This window comes from Xiphophorus maculatus, chromosome 15 (assembly GCF_002775205.1).
Source record: "Xiphophorus maculatus strain JP 163 A chromosome 15, X_maculatus-5.0-male, whole genome shotgun sequence".
NCBI classification, from domain to species: Eukaryota; Metazoa; Chordata; class Actinopteri; order Cyprinodontiformes; family Poeciliidae; genus Xiphophorus; species Xiphophorus maculatus.
Window position 1 is genome coordinate 6710833 of NC_036457.1, and position 20236 is coordinate 6731068.

General features: G+C 37.1%; 1 protein-coding gene across 7 annotated transcripts in view; it reads right to left on the reverse strand.

Moving 5' to 3' along the window:
• Positions 1-17827, reverse strand: part of LOC102224710 (disks large-associated protein 2-like) — a 102308-nt gene extending 84481 nt beyond the window's left edge. For 3 of the 7 annotated variants that reach the window (XM_023347556.1, XM_023347555.1, XM_023347554.1), the window contains exon 1: positions 17345-17823. In XM_023347556.1, coding sequence (XP_023203324.1) covers positions 17345-17462 — 118 coding nt within the window. In that variant the 5' untranslated portion in view covers positions 17463-17823. Of the gene's footprint in view, positions 1-10957; positions 11356-16744; positions 16800-17344 lie in introns of those variants that run through there. The other 4 variants (XM_023347557.1, XM_023347558.1, XM_023347559.1 and 1 more) reach the window with 4 other exon arrangements.
• Between the last annotated feature and the right edge of the window lie 2409 nt (positions 17828-20236).

Below are 20236 nucleotides of genomic sequence, written 5' to 3' on the forward strand. Positions count from 1 at the left end.
AGATTATTGAAAACTACACATTCAAATGACTGATTTTAAAGGCATTGTACTTGTATGTGTATATATACTTGGGAAACAGAAAACTTAAAAGCATAATATTATACAAATGTCTTTAGTCATTTTTCATTTCTTCACTTTGTTTTTACAAGCTCAGGATTTCTTTCAATTGTTTAAAGTTGTCTAAAACAGTTTCTCTGTATTTGTGTTCACTTATTTTCAGTCCAAAGCTAGGCCATTTTCAGAGGATTGGTGAAGTGCTGATAAAAATATCAAAAATAAGATATAAATTATTACATTAGCCACAAAATGTTGCTAACATGATTTGAAAGAGCACTTAGTGGACAAACTGGAATATAGCAGATAACCAGCTCACACATTCATAGCTTTTCTGAAGATGTCTTATTGGTAAAAGATACTGCTTTTTTCTCTGGCATTTTAATGTCTTCATGTTTGTAAAATCTGCAGTAAACATAGAATTAAATAAATTTAAAAATATATGAATGGCGTTATGAGCCAGTAGCATCTGACAATCAAGTCAAACCATTTTACATGGTTAATGGAGAGTTTCCAGAAAGGAAGCTTTTTAATTAAAGGCTAGTTAAAGACTTGCCAGTGATATAACACTTTGAAGAAGTTTGAGTTGGAATAGAAACTAAAAAAGGGTTCGCGCTTTGTGAGAGGATAGATCAGTAACTTGGCATCTGTCAAATGTCAAACCAGAAGCCTTTCACAGGTGGTCTGAGTTAATATCCTTTAAAACGCTTCTTTAGCAATCTCTAGTTGTTTACCCATGTTCTTCAGAAACATGACAGAGAAGAATGTGAGTTTCCACCAAAACTGCACACCAATTCAATACTCTCCAATGCTTCTGTTTCATCCTGTGCATTGCTACCAGCCTTCCCCTTTTTGGCCTGACCGGGTGCTGCTTTTACACATTAGGATTAGCGCCTTGAATTGCCTGTGTGGACAAGAACCACCTGGCAGACGCGGGCGTCCTGTGTGAGTCAGAGCACTCTGGTCATTAACACACAGCAGGTAGCATGCACTGGCAAAGGATCAAGTCTGAGGGGTAAGGGTATTCTTAATGTCTAAACACACATCCACCCCCCCCCCACCCCCACACACACACACAGCATTTCTCCTGCAGTGACTTGCACTGATCGTATAAATGCTCCCCAGAGAGTGAGACTGAGATGACTGCTGCCAATCTTTTAAGCATATTTTATTAGCTGCACAGAGAGTGGTTCATTGTATATTGACAGTAGTAAAAAAAAAACATGGATTTAATCACGAAGGCAATCAAACCGAAACTAGATTTTCTAATGCAGTTAATCCCTTTTCCTTACTGGTAACAATAGAAAAAAGGGAAATATAAATGTATGTTTTTTGCAATCATTATTAATGTAAAATCTGCAACAACAACAAAAAAAAACGTACAAAAGACCAGAAAGTAGGCAGAACTGTTACTGTAGTAATGTTAAATAATATCAACATCCCTTTGAAATTACAGGTAAACGATTAAAATTGCCCCAAAACAGCCTATTTCCTGTTTAGTTTAGGGCATTCCTCCAAAAAGAGTTTTTGTTCATCTTACAGTTTTACTTGTCTACCAGTTTTCATAGCTCGACTTGAAACTGGCCTGCATCTTAAAAGACACAAGGGACACTTTTTGCAACTTATCTGCACAACCTTTGACTTTGTGTAAAGGAAGGAAGAAAGAAAGAAAGAAAGAAAGAAAGAAAGAAAGAAAGAAAGAAAGAAAGAAAGAAAGAAAGAAAGAAAGAAAGAAAGAAAGAAAGAAAGAAAGAAAGAAAGAAAGAAAGAAAGAAGGAAAGAAAGAAAGAAAGAAAGAAAGAAAGAACGAACGAACGAAAGAAAGAACGAACGAACGAAAGAATGGAAGGATGGATGGTACTATCAATAGTTTTAAGAATTAATTTTCAAAGTCAGAAAAGCATTGTATTAACAAAAAAGTTACAGGATTAAAAAATATATATATTTGGTACAAGGATTGCCCTAGCCAGGCTGCAGCAGGCACTTTCTGTTCAGGTCTCCACTAAAACAGCCTGTCACAGCAAAAAGATTCTTTTCACAGCTATTTTGGACACACTTCGTCCCTGTGGTGGCCTCTTTTGTCTGGCAGGAGTCTCTTGTCACCTTTGTCACCTTTCCAAGCAAGAACTGTTGGATTTTGTTTTTGATTTCACAGCCCAGAGTGGTTACTTTATCGAAAAAATAACACATCTACAAATCTATTTATAGCATTGAGGTTTAGAGTATTTTTAACATAAAACTACCTCGACACAGCAATTAATTTACAGTTATTAAAACAGTTACTAAAAAAGTGTTTTTTTCCCCTAATTTAAGTAAAGATAATTAACTAGGAAATAGTGCATGAAAATAAAGATGTAAACATGGGCACTTAGTATGTAAATTAGTGAAATTAGGTATAATTAGGCATAACTCAGATTGCTTAGTGCTTTACAGATAACTCTTGGTGTGGAATGAGCATTAACCATTACTAGTGTGATTCATGTGCAAAGAATTGCATTTATAATTTTAAAATACATGCAGAGGCGTAACAGAAAATACTCATCATAATTTTCATATTTTAACCTGTAAAAAGTATTTAAATCATAAAAACATGTTATCTTCTCCATTTCTCTTTTCAGTGGTGCAGTAGTAATATAGACTCCTGCCTATTGGTGGACTCTAAATTATTTCAGGAAAATCATCTATTCACATTTGTTTTTATAGACCATATCAAAAATATTTGATGGAAAGTGCAGCAAACCAGTACTGGCATTTTTTCTTTGGCACCGATTTACTGAACCCCCAAGAGAATAAAGTGTAAATATTAGCTCCTGCGGTAGTGCTAAGATGGTTTCCATAGTGCGTATTAATGCATATGAAGGTATTTTGTGTGTGAAGTATTAAAACATGCGTATAAGCATTTTTAGAGCAGATTTCACAAATTCTTGGATTTTAACTATTCATTGGCATTTGTGGTCCCTCAACCACTCAAATACCAAGGATCAACTGAACTTTGTCTTTGTCTATCATATGAAATCCTATTTAAATTCCCTGAAGTTTGTAGTTGAGGTGTAAAAGGTAAAAAAAAAAAAAGAAGTTTAATGGATATGAATACTTGATAAGGGGATCTGAAACTGACAAAAAGCAGAAGATTACAACATGTAACATTTAGTACTGACGATTAATTTCTAGAGTAATTAGATTGTTTCTTTTTATATTCAGTTTCTTATTTCTTTGTCTCCATCTTACTAAATTCTTTCTTTTACTGACTCTGATTAACCTACGTATCTGATGCTCACACACACACATACACACATCAATTTCTTAATTTATCCTCTGTAATTCACTCCACTCATTCCACATTTGCTACTGTAGAGCTTCAGGATTAGCCACCAGTAGAAATAACACAAGCAGGCTGTGCAACACACACTGACAAACACCATCATGCTGTGTATTCACAACACAATCACTTAACACTACAACAATTGCACACCAACATCAGTCAATGACTCCCAAAGTATCGGTACACCCGTTAACACACTGTTAATCCACGCCTACACACACAGGCACACTCTGGCCCAGATCCATCTTATGAAGAAGCACTGTTTGGAGGAATGTACAGCAGAAAAGAAAGGGGGTGGGAGGAGGGTAGGGGGCAGCTACACCTCCTCAGTATCTCCATGGAAACAAGCTGGAGAGCAGCATATCCCGCTCAGCGTACTGTCAGAGACTAAAGGATGAATCCAGTCCTCATTAGGGAAGCCAAATCACACCACACACACACACACACACACAAGACGACTGATTCTATTATTAATTGCGACACCATTTTCAGTCCCAAAGCATGCACACAAACACACCTGTAAGAGGGATTTCCTGAAGTTTAAAGGGCAATGAAATCCAGATGACATATTGGACATCTACTATGAATTCTTTCATCCTGCTGTTCAGTTTGTACTGTACGATTCTTATCTCATCAGTGTTTGACTTACCTTTGTGTACTTTCGACACAAACAGAACCGGACTTGCAAAGGGATACATTTTGGATCAGATTCAGACAGAAAAGAAGGGGGTTCTGTTCCAGTAAACTGTAAAATGTTCTCTCAACATTGTTTCAACAGTCAAAACCCTGAGTGTAGGTAAAATGGCATTCATGCTCGGTCTTGATAAGATGCATTGCAGAGAATGAATAAAAACCAAGTTTGAGCCACAGAACTGCAATGAGTTTTATTTTTTGCATTTAAGGTGGTGTGAACAATTTGGGCTAGGACTAATCTCTGGGTGGCCCCACATTATGGTCAACATTCGTTATTTTGTAATAGATAGTATTTTTTGCTACTGTAAAAATTTGCAAAGAGAGGATGGGTTCCCTCATGTTCCTGTACGGTAGTGTTTCTCTCTGATGCCCATATCTAGCTCACTCCTCTAAGCGCACTCTTTGTTCACTCTTGTACTCACTCATACACCCCCACACAGCTTCACTTGCTACCAAAAATGGTGCTATACTCGGAAGGATTGAAACGGAGCAGGAATTCTGGTTATTTCCATCCATCCAGGGTCTTACTGTTTGCCCACAAGACAAAAATCGGATATCAGATTTGGAATGGTGATGAAAGAGCAGAGATTATATTAATAATAATCGTTTTAGAGGGAAAAATGTACATACAGCTGCAAATTCATATAGAAATATTACTTAGAACAAGGCGGGAAAACACCAAAGGAGAAAAGAAAATTATAAACGTTTATAGTTTATAATCTACAATTACCAAAACAAGTAATAATAATGTGTTACCTTCAAAACCATAGCAAGACGTTTAGTAAAGTTTATAATACTCTGTGGAATATATAATGCGAAATAAGCAGATTTATATGAAAGCAGTTATACTGGTAAGTTCACTAAATTTAGCTAGACTTTATTCTTTTTTTTTTTTTCCCATGTTTGCAGGGATATTGGTTAATTTGCTTGCTTAAAAAAACAGGTTGATCACCTTTTACATTTAATTTTAAATGTGTAAATACTGCGAAAACCATGATAAATTTACTTTAGGTTTTCATACTGAGTTTGTCATACCAATTCATGCTTATTTCTGCCAGTCTTTTTGTCCTTTTTCTTTATTTTAATGTAGAAAATGTTAACATTTTCAAATCAAGATGGTGGTAAATGGATTACTGAGGCAAAGCTTATGAGAAGCACTGCTCCAAGGTATTTTCTGTTTGCGCTTCTCTAATTATAAGTTGCTAAGTTGAGATGCTCTGTGTGTCTCTTAAAGCTTTGTGATCTGATGTGATGCAAGCTGAAAGTTGATAAACTGAGATGCTGCAAAAGTAATTAATAGGTGGCACAGCCATGATGGAAGACAACTGACAAGACAGAGAAATGATGTGAAACTACAACACTCTGGTCTACAAATTGGTGGGGAAAAAAACCCCACAAACACACACACACGATCCTTCATGAAGAGGAAAGTTAATTGTGGAATCCCAGGGAGGTGTTGCTACTTGACACGTCTGTCATCATTGCTGTCTCATGTTGCAGCTTCAGAAAATTTCATCTACTTAGTCTTTTTTTAATGCAATCACGTAAAAGAAGATGAAAAGAAAAGAAAACTAGCTATCCATGCTCAATTTAACTGATTTATGCTTGCGGATTGGAATTAATGCCATCTGCAGATACTTCAGATTACATTCAGTTAAATCCAGCTTGGACCAAGATGCAAAGAGGAAATTGCACAAACTAGAAAGCATCAGCTTTACTCAACAGAACATAAAGAAGAACTGGGCCTGGATATCCCAGTTTTACTTTCAATGTATCTGCAGATCGGGACGCACCCAGAGGAGTGAGACAACATAAAAGCCAAGTTTAAAATAAATGTGTGGTCACCAGTATTCTACAGCTTAGCAGAATTACATAATTGCATTTTTATGAATTGTCCTGCTCTGCACAAGGTAATGAATCAGCCTGTTAGATAACAGGAAGTTAATTCTTTCTTCCTGACCTCCAAACCTCAGCAGAAAAGCAAAGATTCAATTAACAGTCAGAGGCAGCGCGGCTTAATCCTAAAACAAATCATACGCCATAAGTAGACAAACGGGGAACAGAACCAGATTAGCCATTTCATAAACACCTCTTTGCTAATTCATGAAGAAAGGATTTAAACAGCAACAATGACATTTGCAAACTTTTGGGACTGTTTATAAGGTCAAACTCTGATTTAGCCTTTTTTTTAAAAAATAGCAAATTATGGGTTATTATTGATCTGGGTTATAAGTGAGTCAGAATCCAACTTTTAAGCTTAGTGACCAAAACAGACAGTTAAAAGATGCAAAGTGTTACAAATTACAATATGTAATTCTACCTCCCAAAACCAGCATTTTAATGAAGTGCAGTGGACAAAGAAAGTGTTCAGATAAAATGTGTTACTGGAGAAAGAGAAATCAAAGAAGTAATTCTACTATGAACAAGCTACAGGGTAGTTTAGCTGAGAAAATGGCTTGTGTTGGTGACTGCTTTATGTATGAGTAGATCACAAAAGTTATGATCTAAAAAGTGCAAAGTAACATCTGGAAATGAAAGGGACTCTTTGGAAACAAACGGCAAAAATATGTTAAACCTTAGTGCCATTGTTTGCAAGATTGCAAAGATTTAGTCAGCCTAGAGACAAAAGACCTGCTTCCACAGGGAGGGAACGCACAAGAAATTAGTCATTGGTTGGTTTAAGCAGCTATGGTTTCTGAACTGCATAAACTTTCCATCATACTTCCTTGTAATTAGATGTCAGAAAAAGTGCTGAACGATATCTCTGCCTGTATGGAGAACAGAGTAAAAAAGCAAACTTCTACCACAACTGTTGAGTCAGTGAAGGGAAACGGATTCGGTTTTCCCTCAATTATACAAGAAATGCATTGCTTTGGAAATATTTTCAGTTCCAAAGACCAAGAAACTTACTAGCGGGGAATATTTTAAGCAGTGTCTACATGAGCAGCCAGGCTAATTAACTAGCTCACATCAGCTAGTTATAGAAAAAGCAGATCAATAAAATGTATGATATTCTGTGCAGTAAGCACTTAAAAATAACTACTTCTGCAATTACTACATTTGTAGCTGCTTTTTTTTTCTTTAAGTATAGGCATCAAAATTCAGAAAGTGATTAAATGCCATCTACATTAAAAATATAACCAGATTTTTCAATATGTTATTTTAATAACAGTAGGAATAATTCATGCTTTGTTTTGACAAAAAAAAGTAAGATCATCTTAAAAGTTTTGTTCTGAATTATCTTAGTAGTGTTCAAACAGAACCATACATGACAAATGACCATGCATGCAATATTAATTAAAAACAAAAAATGAGAAAGAAAACACATGCAGACTAACTAAAACAATTGCAGAATAACTGACATTTTCATCTACTAATAAAAACTAGACAAAAAAATAAAAAGGAGAGGAAATCTCATCGCATGGTTGTTTGTCCTGTCTGTCTCTGTGTTGCCCTGCGACAGACTGGCGACCTGTCCAGGTTGTAGCCCGCCTCTCACCCGAAATGTTCCCTGGAGTCAGGCACCAGCACCCCTCCCAACCGCAAGGGTGTACAGAAAATACTGTAGATGGATGGAAGGAAATCTCATCTGTTTTCGTTTTTGTCGTGCGGAAAGGCGCAATAGGTGATGTGTAGCATGTGCGCTTTTTGCATAAATCCTGTTTAAGGTTTTTTATATTCGAGTCTAATGAAAAGTCTAATTGAATAAAGTGGGTTCAAATGAAGGGCTGCACAGTGGAGCAGTTAGTTGAACTGTTGCCTTGCAGCAAAAAGGTCTGGGGTTTTAATTCCAATTCGGGGTCTTTCTGCACAGAGTTTGAATGTTCTCGCTGTGCATACATGGGTTTGGGTTGTCTGCAGGGTATAGACTATGGATGGATAGTTTCAAATAGAAAACATTCATTTGTTTCTGCATCTTGCAAAGTGAAACGTTAATTCAGTTTCAAATAGCTTTTTTTATGAAAGCTGATAGCCTCAACAAGGTATCTTTATATAGCTTTATATTTCAGTTGACTAACATGCAAGACAATTTAGTTAACTCAAGGTAGAATGACCACTGCTGACCAAGCTTTGACTAAAACCAAATGAAAATGTGGTGTGAAAATGGAGGCTCCATGCATGCACTCAGACCTAAGGGTATTTTACTGTCTCCAGATAACCTAAAATGCATGTTTTAGACCGTTTGAGCATGAAACAATTGCACTAATGTGTTTTTCATTTTCAGAAAAATATGTTTCATTATTTTCTGTATTTTCCATCAATTTTTCCTCGTGTAGTAAAGATTTGGAGAGAATTCAGCTGAATAAGGCATGTCCATATTTTTCGGCTTTTACACAACCTGCAAATTACATCTCATCATGCGTTATTTAAGACTCACTGAAGAACTGATCATATTAAGTGACTTTTATGATTGAAAGGAACGCCACGGAAGACTATTCTTCCATGGGCAATTTCTAATTATTAAGCCCTCCTTTGGAAAAACCTTTGGCCACCCCAAGCTAAATTTAAATCGTTTTCGTTGGTATTTCACTTTCTGCCATCATACATCCAGGAAACCTGCATAAGGGCAGACAGATTTCCATGTTTCCAGATTTCCATACAGCAGTATAAAAGGTTAAACTCTTAGATGTATACTTTGTTAGAAATCTATTTCATATCAACAGTAAAACAATCCATCTTAAGCTGCTGTTACTTCTTTGTTTTGAAATATATGATGGCGAATCTAAAATTATTTCTCTGAACATGAACTAGTAGAGCCTGTTGTATGAAACATCAAACCCATTTATGGATATAAAGTAGGCGTGTAATTTATGATGCACCTCTTTCCTGTTGTGTGTTTATTAAGACGAAGGCCGTAAAATGTACAGAATCCACCAATGCAATTTTTGTTGAATACCATTGTGAGTTAAATAACTACAACCTGAATTAACTTGAAGATAGGGCCACCTGCCCTGTTTACTATTTTAAAAAATGTAAATAGGAATTTTTTAAATAGTGTCTGCTTTATGCAGACAGAGCGTCTGCATAAAGCAGCATGAAATAATTGGTTACTGTTGCAACATTCGCACAGCGCTTTTACAGGAGTGGAGCACATTTGAGATATGCTGCATTGTGGCATCTCTAAATGGGAATGACCATGTTATGGAATGTCCAACCTAGCTTGAGATCCTTTATAAGATATGTGAAGAACGATTTAAAGCTTGGAATCTTCATAGAAACACCATAGAAATGCAAAACAGATACGTAATGATGTGATGGAGGAGCTAGATTGTTTAACCAGTTTAATTGGGCTTGGTTAGCTTGTTTTTTAAATAAAAAATTTGCACTGTAGTATGCCAATGTTGCAATCAGAAAAAAGTAACTTTTTCTGCATTTGACATCCGAACATGGGAAACTAATTTTAAATCTGACCAAATACTGATAAAGTCAAAAGAAATCTGAAGTTAAAGAGGTGCATTCCCATGATCCATCTGTCCATTTACTTGCTATACCTGCTCAGGGTTGTGAGGATGGAGGATGGGGACCTCCAGCAGTCAATGAACAAAAGGTGGGAGACACCTTGGACAGATCAGGTGTCAAAATATTCTTTTCACAATCACATCTGTAAGTAGAAATCAGTCAATCTTATCAATGAAAAAAAAAAAAACACTTTTCCCGTGGTAATGCGGGCTGTACCCTCACAGGGCTGCCAACTGAGCTTCCCTCTCTCATTCCAGCTAAGTGAAGCATTTCAGAACAGTGGCGTATCTGCTGGAGAATCAAAGACAGAAAAAGCCACCGGGGAGCCACGAAGAGCTGCGACTCTGCTCCTTTGAGATCCTCCCCTGCATCCCAATGCCTCGCATGACAAACGACCAGGCAGACACCTTGCTGCACAGGAAGAGCAAGCCCGATTCAATCTGCACAGCTGTGTGACCACGTCTGTGCGCCTACATGTAGGTTTCTAGTTTCAGCCAGGGTACAGGGTAGTACAGGGTAAACGTAAGTTCTTCATTCTCTGCTCAACCTGAGCAATTTGAGTCATTTCGTCCAAACAAACATCAGAAATGCAAGATGTGGAAATCGCTGCAGCACTGGCTAGTCTTTATGTCTAATTATGTCATTATAAGGAGTGCCTGTTTGGAGGATGAAGGTAAGAAACCCCTCATTAGAGTCACTTATAGGTTGAGAGTACATACAGTCAGACCCTGTGTGTGATTGAAATGCTTGCAGCTTTTGCCCGGTAGGTTTCTGCAAATCAAAGAGCGTTGGAATAAGTTGTTCTGCACCCTCCCATCACCCTGCTTTTCCTATCTCTTCCCACTTTGAATCTTAAATTTCTCAGCCTTAGAACTACATGCATGAACAAAATTTGACCGGCTTTTTTTTTTTTTTCCTTCCTTCATTGAGCCAAACTGAATTCATAAAAACGATTACATAACAACAAAAGACACAGTGTCCGGTAATTTGAAGGCAACCATTCCGTCGACTTGTATGGCACATAAGAAGATCAATGGGAAGCTTTCTGGCCACTCTGTCAAGATGAAAAAAAAATCTGTTTTTTCGATCTCCAAGCCTGGATGAAATCCTCTCATTCTGCTTGATTCTGTTTCACACGCCTACATTCACAAACACACAAGACTTGCAAATCCCTCCGAGCGATGGGGGGAGAAAAAAGCTGCTTTCCCCCCTAAAAGTAGAGACAAATCTATGTGGCTCTGACAGCTTTCTGTGATTCCCATCGATCGCAATTAATACCGGTTACCTAATCTGCTATGGCAACTTGTCTTCTACCTGTTAAATTCAAATGCATGCAAGACTGAAACAGATGTACATCTTCTTTTAGAAAGAGAAACCAGAGAAAAGAAGTGTTTGAGTGTTTCCCTGGATCAATCTGAGTCTTCCTACCTTGCAGCAGCTTTATGTTCCAGAGACATTGGAGCACATATGCAGCGCGTCTTCACACGATGTCAGGGAAGCGGCTGATAGTCATGCAGAGGTGTGTCTCATTTGAGAACAGCAAGGGAAAGCAGGATTCTTCCTCTGTGTTCTTTTTTTCCTGTTCCTTTCTTATCTTTTCCAAAGCCCACAGAAAAAATGAGCGCTGACATAGGAGGAGGAAGAGGAAGTGGAGGAAAAGGTGGAGGAGGAAGAGGTGGAGGTAAAGAAGGAGAAGGAGGAAGAAGAGGAGAGGGAAGGCTGAGGAGGGAGCAGTCTGCTGGGCTGCTGTGGATCACCTGGAGCAGTGTCGGGCTCTGCATTTACTCCTCCACTGCAGCAGTGCGAGGCAGCGGCGCGAGTTGCATGTTGCTCCCACGGATCATCACAAAGCCAGGACGTGGACTTTCCCATCTGCTGGATTCGGAAGTTCTGCAGCTCAGCGGCTCCACGCACTCTCATCCCAATCAGCATGCACACTCATGCTTCCTCCTTGCATCTGCGTTTCTCAATTTTCATGCGTTTGCTTTACAATCTCCTCCTCACAGAGGCTGCGGTAGCACCGAAATGCTCATAATTCAGCTCTGTTTCCAAGCTCTTGCATGTGTTCATGTATGTTCCTCTTTTAATTATGACATGACAGCTCCCCAAATCTAACCCACTGACTGCAATGACATCATTTTCTGGGAAGGAAAAAAAAAGAAGTCATTTTTTACGTGCTCTTGTAAGCACCCAGCTTGCATCAGAGATCTGGCATGTTTTGTGTTCCACCTCCAGGTGTTTAAATGGCACACAGTCCATTGAGAAAATTAATCACGACCAACAAGAAAGCCAAAATCAGTGGTTCCCTTTCAGTGCGGCACTTCTAAACTCAACACAACAGCGGGCATTTAAAAGTCTGGGAATTTATTTTATCCAAACTAGAACCACACATTTCACCCATCAAGCAGAACACTTGATCTCAAAGTTTAAATGCCCTCAGATTCCCCTCACGTCCTTCCTCCTTCAACATCCTCTTCATTCTGCAGTGAAAGCAGAGCTTCAGAGGTTGAGAGACAATCAGAGAGGAATTAATACAGATTGGGAAAGGATCCTATTGATTTTAGAATCTAATGTAAGCAGCATTTGTATTCTGAGCAGCTCAAGTTCAGTGGGAGAATACTTCTCTGCTTAAGATGAAAATGATCTGTGAGCAACAGATGATACAGATATAAACGATTAGCAGAGCAGATAGATGAAGGTTTGAGTGTCCAAGGTCTTTGGGAGCTGATAGTGGTTTTCTTTACTTTGCTTTCTTAAACTGACAGTAAATGAATGGCTACATTGTTTTTTGGTATCTCTTGTGAAGACATTGAGTTTATTGTATGTTTTTATAATTTAAAATAAATAGTTAAACAATTTCAAGCTTGTTAAAATTCGTTGATATGCAGACATAGAAATTTTAAGCATATTCTATACATTTTCAATAGGATTGATTTTATCCCAATCTGCCTTTTCACCATCAGATGAATGGTAACCAGCTGGAGTGGTATAAAGCAACCAAAACTCACCAAAGCTGAAGCTAAATATAAACTATAAATTGACTGAATTTAACATTTAACTGGTTTTATCCAGTCAAATGTGAAAGACCTACTGGTTTTACCGTGAACAACTTGAACTTGATTGAGATTTGCAGCACCACACACAGACAATCCAAATGTCTTCTGGTGATATTTTTACAAAAAAATGTAGCTGTTCATCATGAAAAGAATTAGAGGAGTCAATGTGAGAACCTAAAAGCAAAGTACCAACAGTCAAGCGCTGTGGTGGCAGCATCATACTGTTGATCTGTTTCACTTCAGACGTTACTGACGCATTGGATGGCATGATGAATGACAAACTCCATGCAGAAAGACCCCAAAATAGGATTCAAACCCAGACCCTTCCTGCCTTGCTGTAAAGCAACCACGCTAGCAACCAAGCCACTCTGCAGCCCATAAACAATCATTTCTAATTAAATAAATCAAAGCAGTCAAAAAGAATGGTCAAATATTCAGCCAGCACTAAGCTAGAAACTTCAAACTTCTTTGTCAAATTTTTTGTCTTTTAATATCAATGTTGTGTTCATTATCAATCCACCAATTCCTCAGAACATAAAAGATAATGTATCTGTAGAAATATATGGAACAATTAAATAATTCCTTTCAAACCTGGGTCTTATTCATTTGCATAAAGACCTAAAGACTATTCAGTACCCCAGCTGAATAGTTGGAGTGCTAAAAGTATTGAGCAGAAAAAAGTAAACCCTCTAAAGCAATTCACAGCCTGTTGTAAAACTGGTCAGGTTTGGAGAATCACTAGAAAGATCAAGGCATGTGAGTTATGAAACAGTCCCATCTAGTGGCGCTATCCTGTTTTATTTTTTTAAAACCCTTCCCAAACAGAGATTTCAATTTCTTAAGATCCTCATCTATGAACTGTAAACTCCATCTCTAACAAAACAAAACAAAAAAAAGAAATTCAGGAACAGTCGAATGCAATTTGTGGTTTATATTCCTTAAAACTATCTGCTTCACATAGTTGTTAACATTCTTCTCCAACCTTGAGAAAATGATGACTAAGATGTGATCAAGAGCAGCTTCTGCGTGTGGCTGATGAAGCCGATTAAAATCTTAGCGATTCTTTACGTTGTGCACATCAAATAAGAAATGACGTTCCACTATCTATTCTCCCTTCAGCAAAAGCTTTCCTGCTGACAGAGACTGTAAAGACACAGTGGGACACTACACATGATTAACTCCCAGATAATCTCTGTGGGTAGGTGGGCTGAATCTCCCCTGTCAGCTCATTTGTAAAACAAAAAAGGACATTTACACAACATGATTATCACACATGACTATTAGTCCAAGTCCAACAAATGCTGTTAGACCTGACATCCAAGTGTAAGGAGGACATTTTAATACTGAACAGCAAAAACAATGACATTTAGATACATGCAAAATCAACATGATGATTAAACAGAAGAAAAAAAAGACAGCTACTACCTTAGTAAAACAAGTCAAATCTGATCTTTTTTTGATTATTGGATAGTCAATGATCAATGTAATCTTTCAAAGTGCTCTCGACCAACATTTCTTCAGTCTTTCTGAAGGTCCTTGAAAGCCTTTTCTGTCTAGATCTTGTATCTTACTGTGGCTCCATCATTGCAATATCAGTGCAATATGTACAATGTCAATTGCAAAATGTATTTGCCCAGTTACACGAATCGTAACCTGGGATACAATTTTCTGTTTGTAGAGTCAGCTAAATAAAGGAGGCTAATTATATATGAGTGACACAACTTCATTTACTGATTTAATTTTCATAAGTGATTTTTAGTCAGACTTAAGTGGTTTAATGAACAAGAGTATATTTAGAAAGAATAGAAAGACATTGCATTTAAATTGCTATGAATGTCTTAAAAATTGCTACATTTTTTCAGAAAACTTGAAAAACTAATAATAACACTTCATGGCCCAAGAAATCATCTAAGAATAATCAAATGATTAGAATTTAAACATAGCAAATCTTTTTTTCGAACCAGTAAACATATCCTGGTCCAACCACAACTCTTCACAGTTGTTACCGTGAAAAAAGAAGACTCAAAATTTGGCTATTTTCAACATCATTGATGTATTTTTAGTTAGAGCATGCAGAATATGTTGAAGAAATTAGTAATGAAGGGCATTTCTAATTTGTGTAAATTCAATAAAAGCATCCAGACCATGGATTCAGACTGCTTTAACATATAGTTGGATTTTGGCTGGTTATTTCATTTCTACACCATCTACTATTTTTCAGTTTTGGCTCTTACATACACAATTTAAAAATGTTAGCAACTTTTTGGAAATCTCAGACTTATCCTAGATTGTTTTAGAATAAGCAGAAAGACTACAATTTTAGTGAAGCTAATCTTAATATTTGTTTCAATCGCTGACATAAAATGTGAACTCCATGATAACTATGTCTTTTAAAAGCAGCAATACCTTGTTTTACAGCAACTGCTTTCTGACACCGAAAGTGTGAGGTTGCCTCGGCTTCTATACATAAATGATAAATTACCGTTCAGAGCAGGAAGACTAGAAAGAAATACGCTGAACACTGATTAATTGTATTTTCTTAAAGAGAAATGAGAAATGAACACAGGCAGGTCAGAGCTTTGCAAAAAATAAGACTGAAAATCTGCCACAAGTCTTGGATCATTACATCTCTAATTAAAAGAACTTGGCTCCACGAGGAAAACATAGAGAAATGTTACTGAGATTACTATGACTGTGCCTTCATTCCTTACCGCGTCCTTCATTTGTGTGCCATGTAGAGGAAACATAATTTCAAGGCGAATTAATAAATTAGATCCATATTTGGTGATTTCATCTTGGCCTTTGGCTTCAAAAGCATCAAGGGGGCAGTGACTCTATCTGAGCTCAGTGTTTCCATGAAGCAACATTTGATCAACATCAATACCCCAAAAAATGCCAGGAGAAAGCCAGCAGCCCCCTGTAGTTGTTTTTTACTCCGATGTTTCTCTGAGCTCTGACCTCTGCTGAGAGAAGGAGTCATGCAGAGTGTAACTAATTAATGACTAGCAACATTTTTCTGCTTTACACACCACAACTTCACCACCATCTCACATTTGCTAACTTTCTTTAATCACTGTGAGAGTCTTAGAATGAAGCTGGCTTTGGTGGAGTGTAACAGAGAAGTTAAAATGGAAACAAGCAATAATTTATCATCACTATAAGCATCTTGCTTTTGATTTGTGATGTATTTTGAGATTAAAGTGTGTGCTGAACAATTTCACAGCAAGTTAGCAGAACTAGAAAGAAAATGTGTGTAGCAGCTGCACAAAATACGCAGATTTGGTGAATTAGTATACTGATTTATATAAAGGTTAAAGTTTACATGTATTACTTCAACAAAACTTGAGGCTGTGCACTGTAAATATAGCCAAAATATTTTTTTTTTCTCATTTGACCAAACCTCCTTCTGCCAAATGTTTACTTGTGTCCCTTTGAAAGCTTATGGTCCAGGGTTGGGAATTATGAGCTACACGGACAGAATCAAATACAAATGCACACCACGCTTTTCAGATTTTTATTTAATGACTATTAAAAAAGAAAGAAAAATGCTAAAAACAAAAAATAATAGATGTACTCTTTCCTGCCCCTTAACAATTATGTGTTATTCTGGGTTGGTCTTTGTCTTAAAATCAAAATTGCATCCAATGAAGTTTGGTTGTAATGCGTGAAAAGTTAAATGGGTTTGAAAATTTGTTCAAAGGTACAGCAGACTCAGTCCAAGGTTGATGCATCTCTCGGGTCATGTGTCATATCTGATTCGATGTTTGTCCCTTCTTGTTGTTTTTGTCCCTGTCCACTTTATTTTTAGGCAAACACTGCATGATATGTGCAGGCACAGGGCCTGCTGTGAAACTAAATAAAACAGCAGCCAAAACCCAAAGAAAGGCTTTGAAAGACCTCTGAAAAGGCTGAAGAACTTTTGATGTAAAGCACTGTTAAAAAAGATTACAAGAAAATCTGTCCCCTTGGTGAAAATAGAAAAGAAATTACAGCTTTCCCACAGCTTCTCCTTCTGACCAGTGTTAATGCCCCCCTAATGTCTCATTCCAGCAAATCAGTGCTACTGGCAAGCCAGTTACAAGATGTAAAAAGATAAACTGTCTATTAAAGTGAGCATGCCCCCATTAAAGGTGAATGAGTCACCCTTCCCACAGCTTACCTGAGTCCTTCTCAAAGAAAAGACAGCAGTGAGTCTGTAGTAGCCATGGTAACACCTGTGACAGATGAAAAGATGGATGACAGATATAGTACAGCTGAGTCACCACACACACACACACACACATATATATATGCACAGATTTACTGAATGGTGGGAAACAACACAATGGGAACATGTGGGCAATAATAAATAGAAGGGACTCGAGAAACATGTGCGCCCCCCCCCCCCTCTCCTTCTCCAAACATTGACAACGCTCCCAACACCTCACCCACACATCATCCATGTTCGGGTGCGATTGATTGACAAACGACAAAGTGAAAATCAGTCACTGAGTGACTCATTCTGGCTCTGCAGAACTTCTGGCTTTTTCTTGAGACGTGAGCTTTTAGTCCGCGGGTGTGCGTGGCTGCTTTGCATCAGATGGTCAATTTAAAAAAAAAAAAAACAAAAAAAAAAAAAACCTCTACTACGCGTCAGGGCAGAAGCACCTGGATTTGAACCCAATAAGAAGAAGAAAAACAAGCCCCGCGTCACAAGCTCGGTTCGTGCATAAACCAACACTCCGCCTGTCTTCGTACTTCTGAACCCCTTTTTTCTTACCTTTTTCAGAGCTGACATCCTCCGCCTCAGAGAAGGTCACTTCTTCTTCTTCAATCGTAAACGGGCGATAAACGAGCGAACGGCGATCATGTCCCCTGGAACGCGTAAAGACATTCATGTTGGTTAGAGAGCTGTGCAGCAGTGCGGCCGTAGATTCCCATGATGGCAAAAATGATGAAGGCGGTTGGTGTGCGCTTCCCTGTCCGACGCAACTCTCGACGCAACGGCAGACTTCATCCCTTGGAGAGATGACTTACAAAACACTGATGTTGTTTTGGTCAATAAGAGCTCTGCTGCTGGTCTCTGGGCAACCTGCATCAGACGCCATTTTTACAAAGTCTGCGCCTATACTGGCCAAGTATTGGTCTGCCGTCAACAGATTTAATGTTACACCAAAGTTCTCACCTGAAGCAAGGAAACAATTTGACAGTGACGATTTTTTATTTTTATTGTTTTTTTTTTTTTTTGATAATAGCGCAATTGACGTAAAAGCAAAAGCACATACACGATATTCAGGATTTAAAGTGAAACTGCTGGATTAAAAAAACAACAGTGTTTTCAAGCTGGTGTAAGGTATAAAAAAAATATCTGAAGAAAATAAAAATCAATTCGAGTGTTAATAGAATAGAACAGACTATTTTCAGATTGTGCTATTTTCTTATTTTAATTTTAATACCTCTTTAGATTGACCTAAATAATTAAGTTGCATCTGAATTGTTCCTTTAAAAACCACATAATGCAAGAATCACATATTTATCTTAACATAAGGGAATGCATTAATTTATGTCCAGACTTCATTTTAGACTAATGGCTATTAATTCTTATTTTTATGTCATTTAAATATAACTGACTGAAATACTTTACCCTGTATTGCATATGTACCTTTTAAGAAGTAATCATACAAGCTTTGCTGCATATTTTCATAAAATCACTTTCTCAGGTAAATGGAAGTTCATTTCTGCCACTCTGGGGAAAAGAAACTCACTTCATTATGATACTATCTCATAGTTAATTATGAGGCAGTAATTATTAATTTTTCATCAGAGTGGTGAAAATAGGCTTCCTTATTCAGGAACACCTTGCTAGTAATGGTTGGACTTGTATTTGGTGCTTTTTTGGATTGACATCTCAGATGTCTCAGAACTTAAATTTTCTTTTTAAATTTAAGTTCTCCAATTGTACCAAGAAAATATACCACACTCCACATATGCATGAGTGTAGAAAAGCCTCTGTATTATTGAATTGGTTTCTTCGTTTTAGCTGACCAGAGTGATATTTGTATTTAATAAAATTAATTGTTATTATTATTTTTGACTAAACTCTGTTCTCATTCACTAATGCTATTAAAAGCAGGAAGTAGGATTTTTTTTAGATATTTCTTTATTCAAATAAAGAGTTCATCTGTTTATTTTGCCAGCTAGCCTTCCCCATATTTCATATTCTTAACTATAACATTTCCTGAGTTTAAGATTCATCAAGTTCTGTTTCTCTTAGCTTGTTTCTTAGTTATGTAGAAGAATAAATTTGTATTCTAAGAAGCTTCGTGACCATGTTTATGGTAATAGAAAGTGAGTGGGCTTAAAGTGAGAAGACAATGCAGGGAGGTGTTTAGGTCACTGAGGAATCATGCGAATGCAGAGCTTAAAGCAGCCGAGAGCTGATAACAGTTGCATATCTTTATTCAGAGAAATCATGCTGCATAGATCAGGAGATTTTTACTCAGCGGTTCACATTCTGAATCATCCCTAATTAGCAGCATTACCACGAAATAAACACCAGGCTTGGGTTACCTCAGGCTGCGCCAGAGTAAGATAGTACCCACAGAGATGGCCAGACTGAGACTTTTAGCCTCATTAGTGTGGCACAGATACTTTAAGATCTAGTTTTGCTTCTGCATAAGGGTTTATTAAAATATGTTGTCTCAGCTTTGACACACACAAACGTTAAAATACTTTTTAAAAAAGTAAGAATTGTGCATTTTTGTGATGCCTCACAGTCGAATGTTTGCGATTAAGATTAAGGTCTTCCTTGGACACGTATATCCCATCATATGTAAATCAGTCTGTTCCTCTTTTCAGAGCTTTGGCAACCTAAGAAATGGTTTAATAACACATTCAACCAGCACAGTCATGAGAATCTTATTGTATATAAAATTGTGCCATGCTGCTTAAACTGTAGTAATGTTTTGTTGAATTCCTAGAAAAGTGTTTCTAATTTTGGGGACTCCTGTAATTAAAAAATAGAAACACGAGAGGGCGCAACAGCTAACTTAATGTGTAGTGCTCTGTCCGTGGTGCTGAAAAATAAAACTTTGTTGACAAGATCTTATTACTAAGTACAGTAATGCATTGAACTAATACAGACAAACGAAAGCCAAAAACAACACACAATAAAAAATAAGAATTCAATAAGATATAGAAGAAAGAGAAAAACTTTAAAATATTCCATCATTTTCCTTCTCCATTATTTATTATAGTCATCAGTTTGCTTTCCGTCCATATGTGATTTGCAAATCTTGTTTATACTTTTCTACATGCATTAAAGCCTACATCGATTTGAAACCATGTGGTTTACTTTCTTTTTTAAATATAATGAAAATCCACAAGACCAAAACAATCAACAATCAAGTGACAGTGTGAAACAAAAAAAACAACTCTGCCTTAGTCTCTGCTAAAGTCGAGTTTGATATTTTCATCCATCTATGTAACTTATCTTATTTTTCTGGTATATAGTTTTTGTATCAAACAAAATAGATTTTTTTATTTATCATAAGTCATTTTTTCCATTGTGTTTTTCTGATATTGTGCAGTCCTAACTGGCACTGCAAAAACTACAGGTGTGATTCGAAACTTTCCACAAAAATAAGAAAAACATTTAAAATGAGGTGGTGTG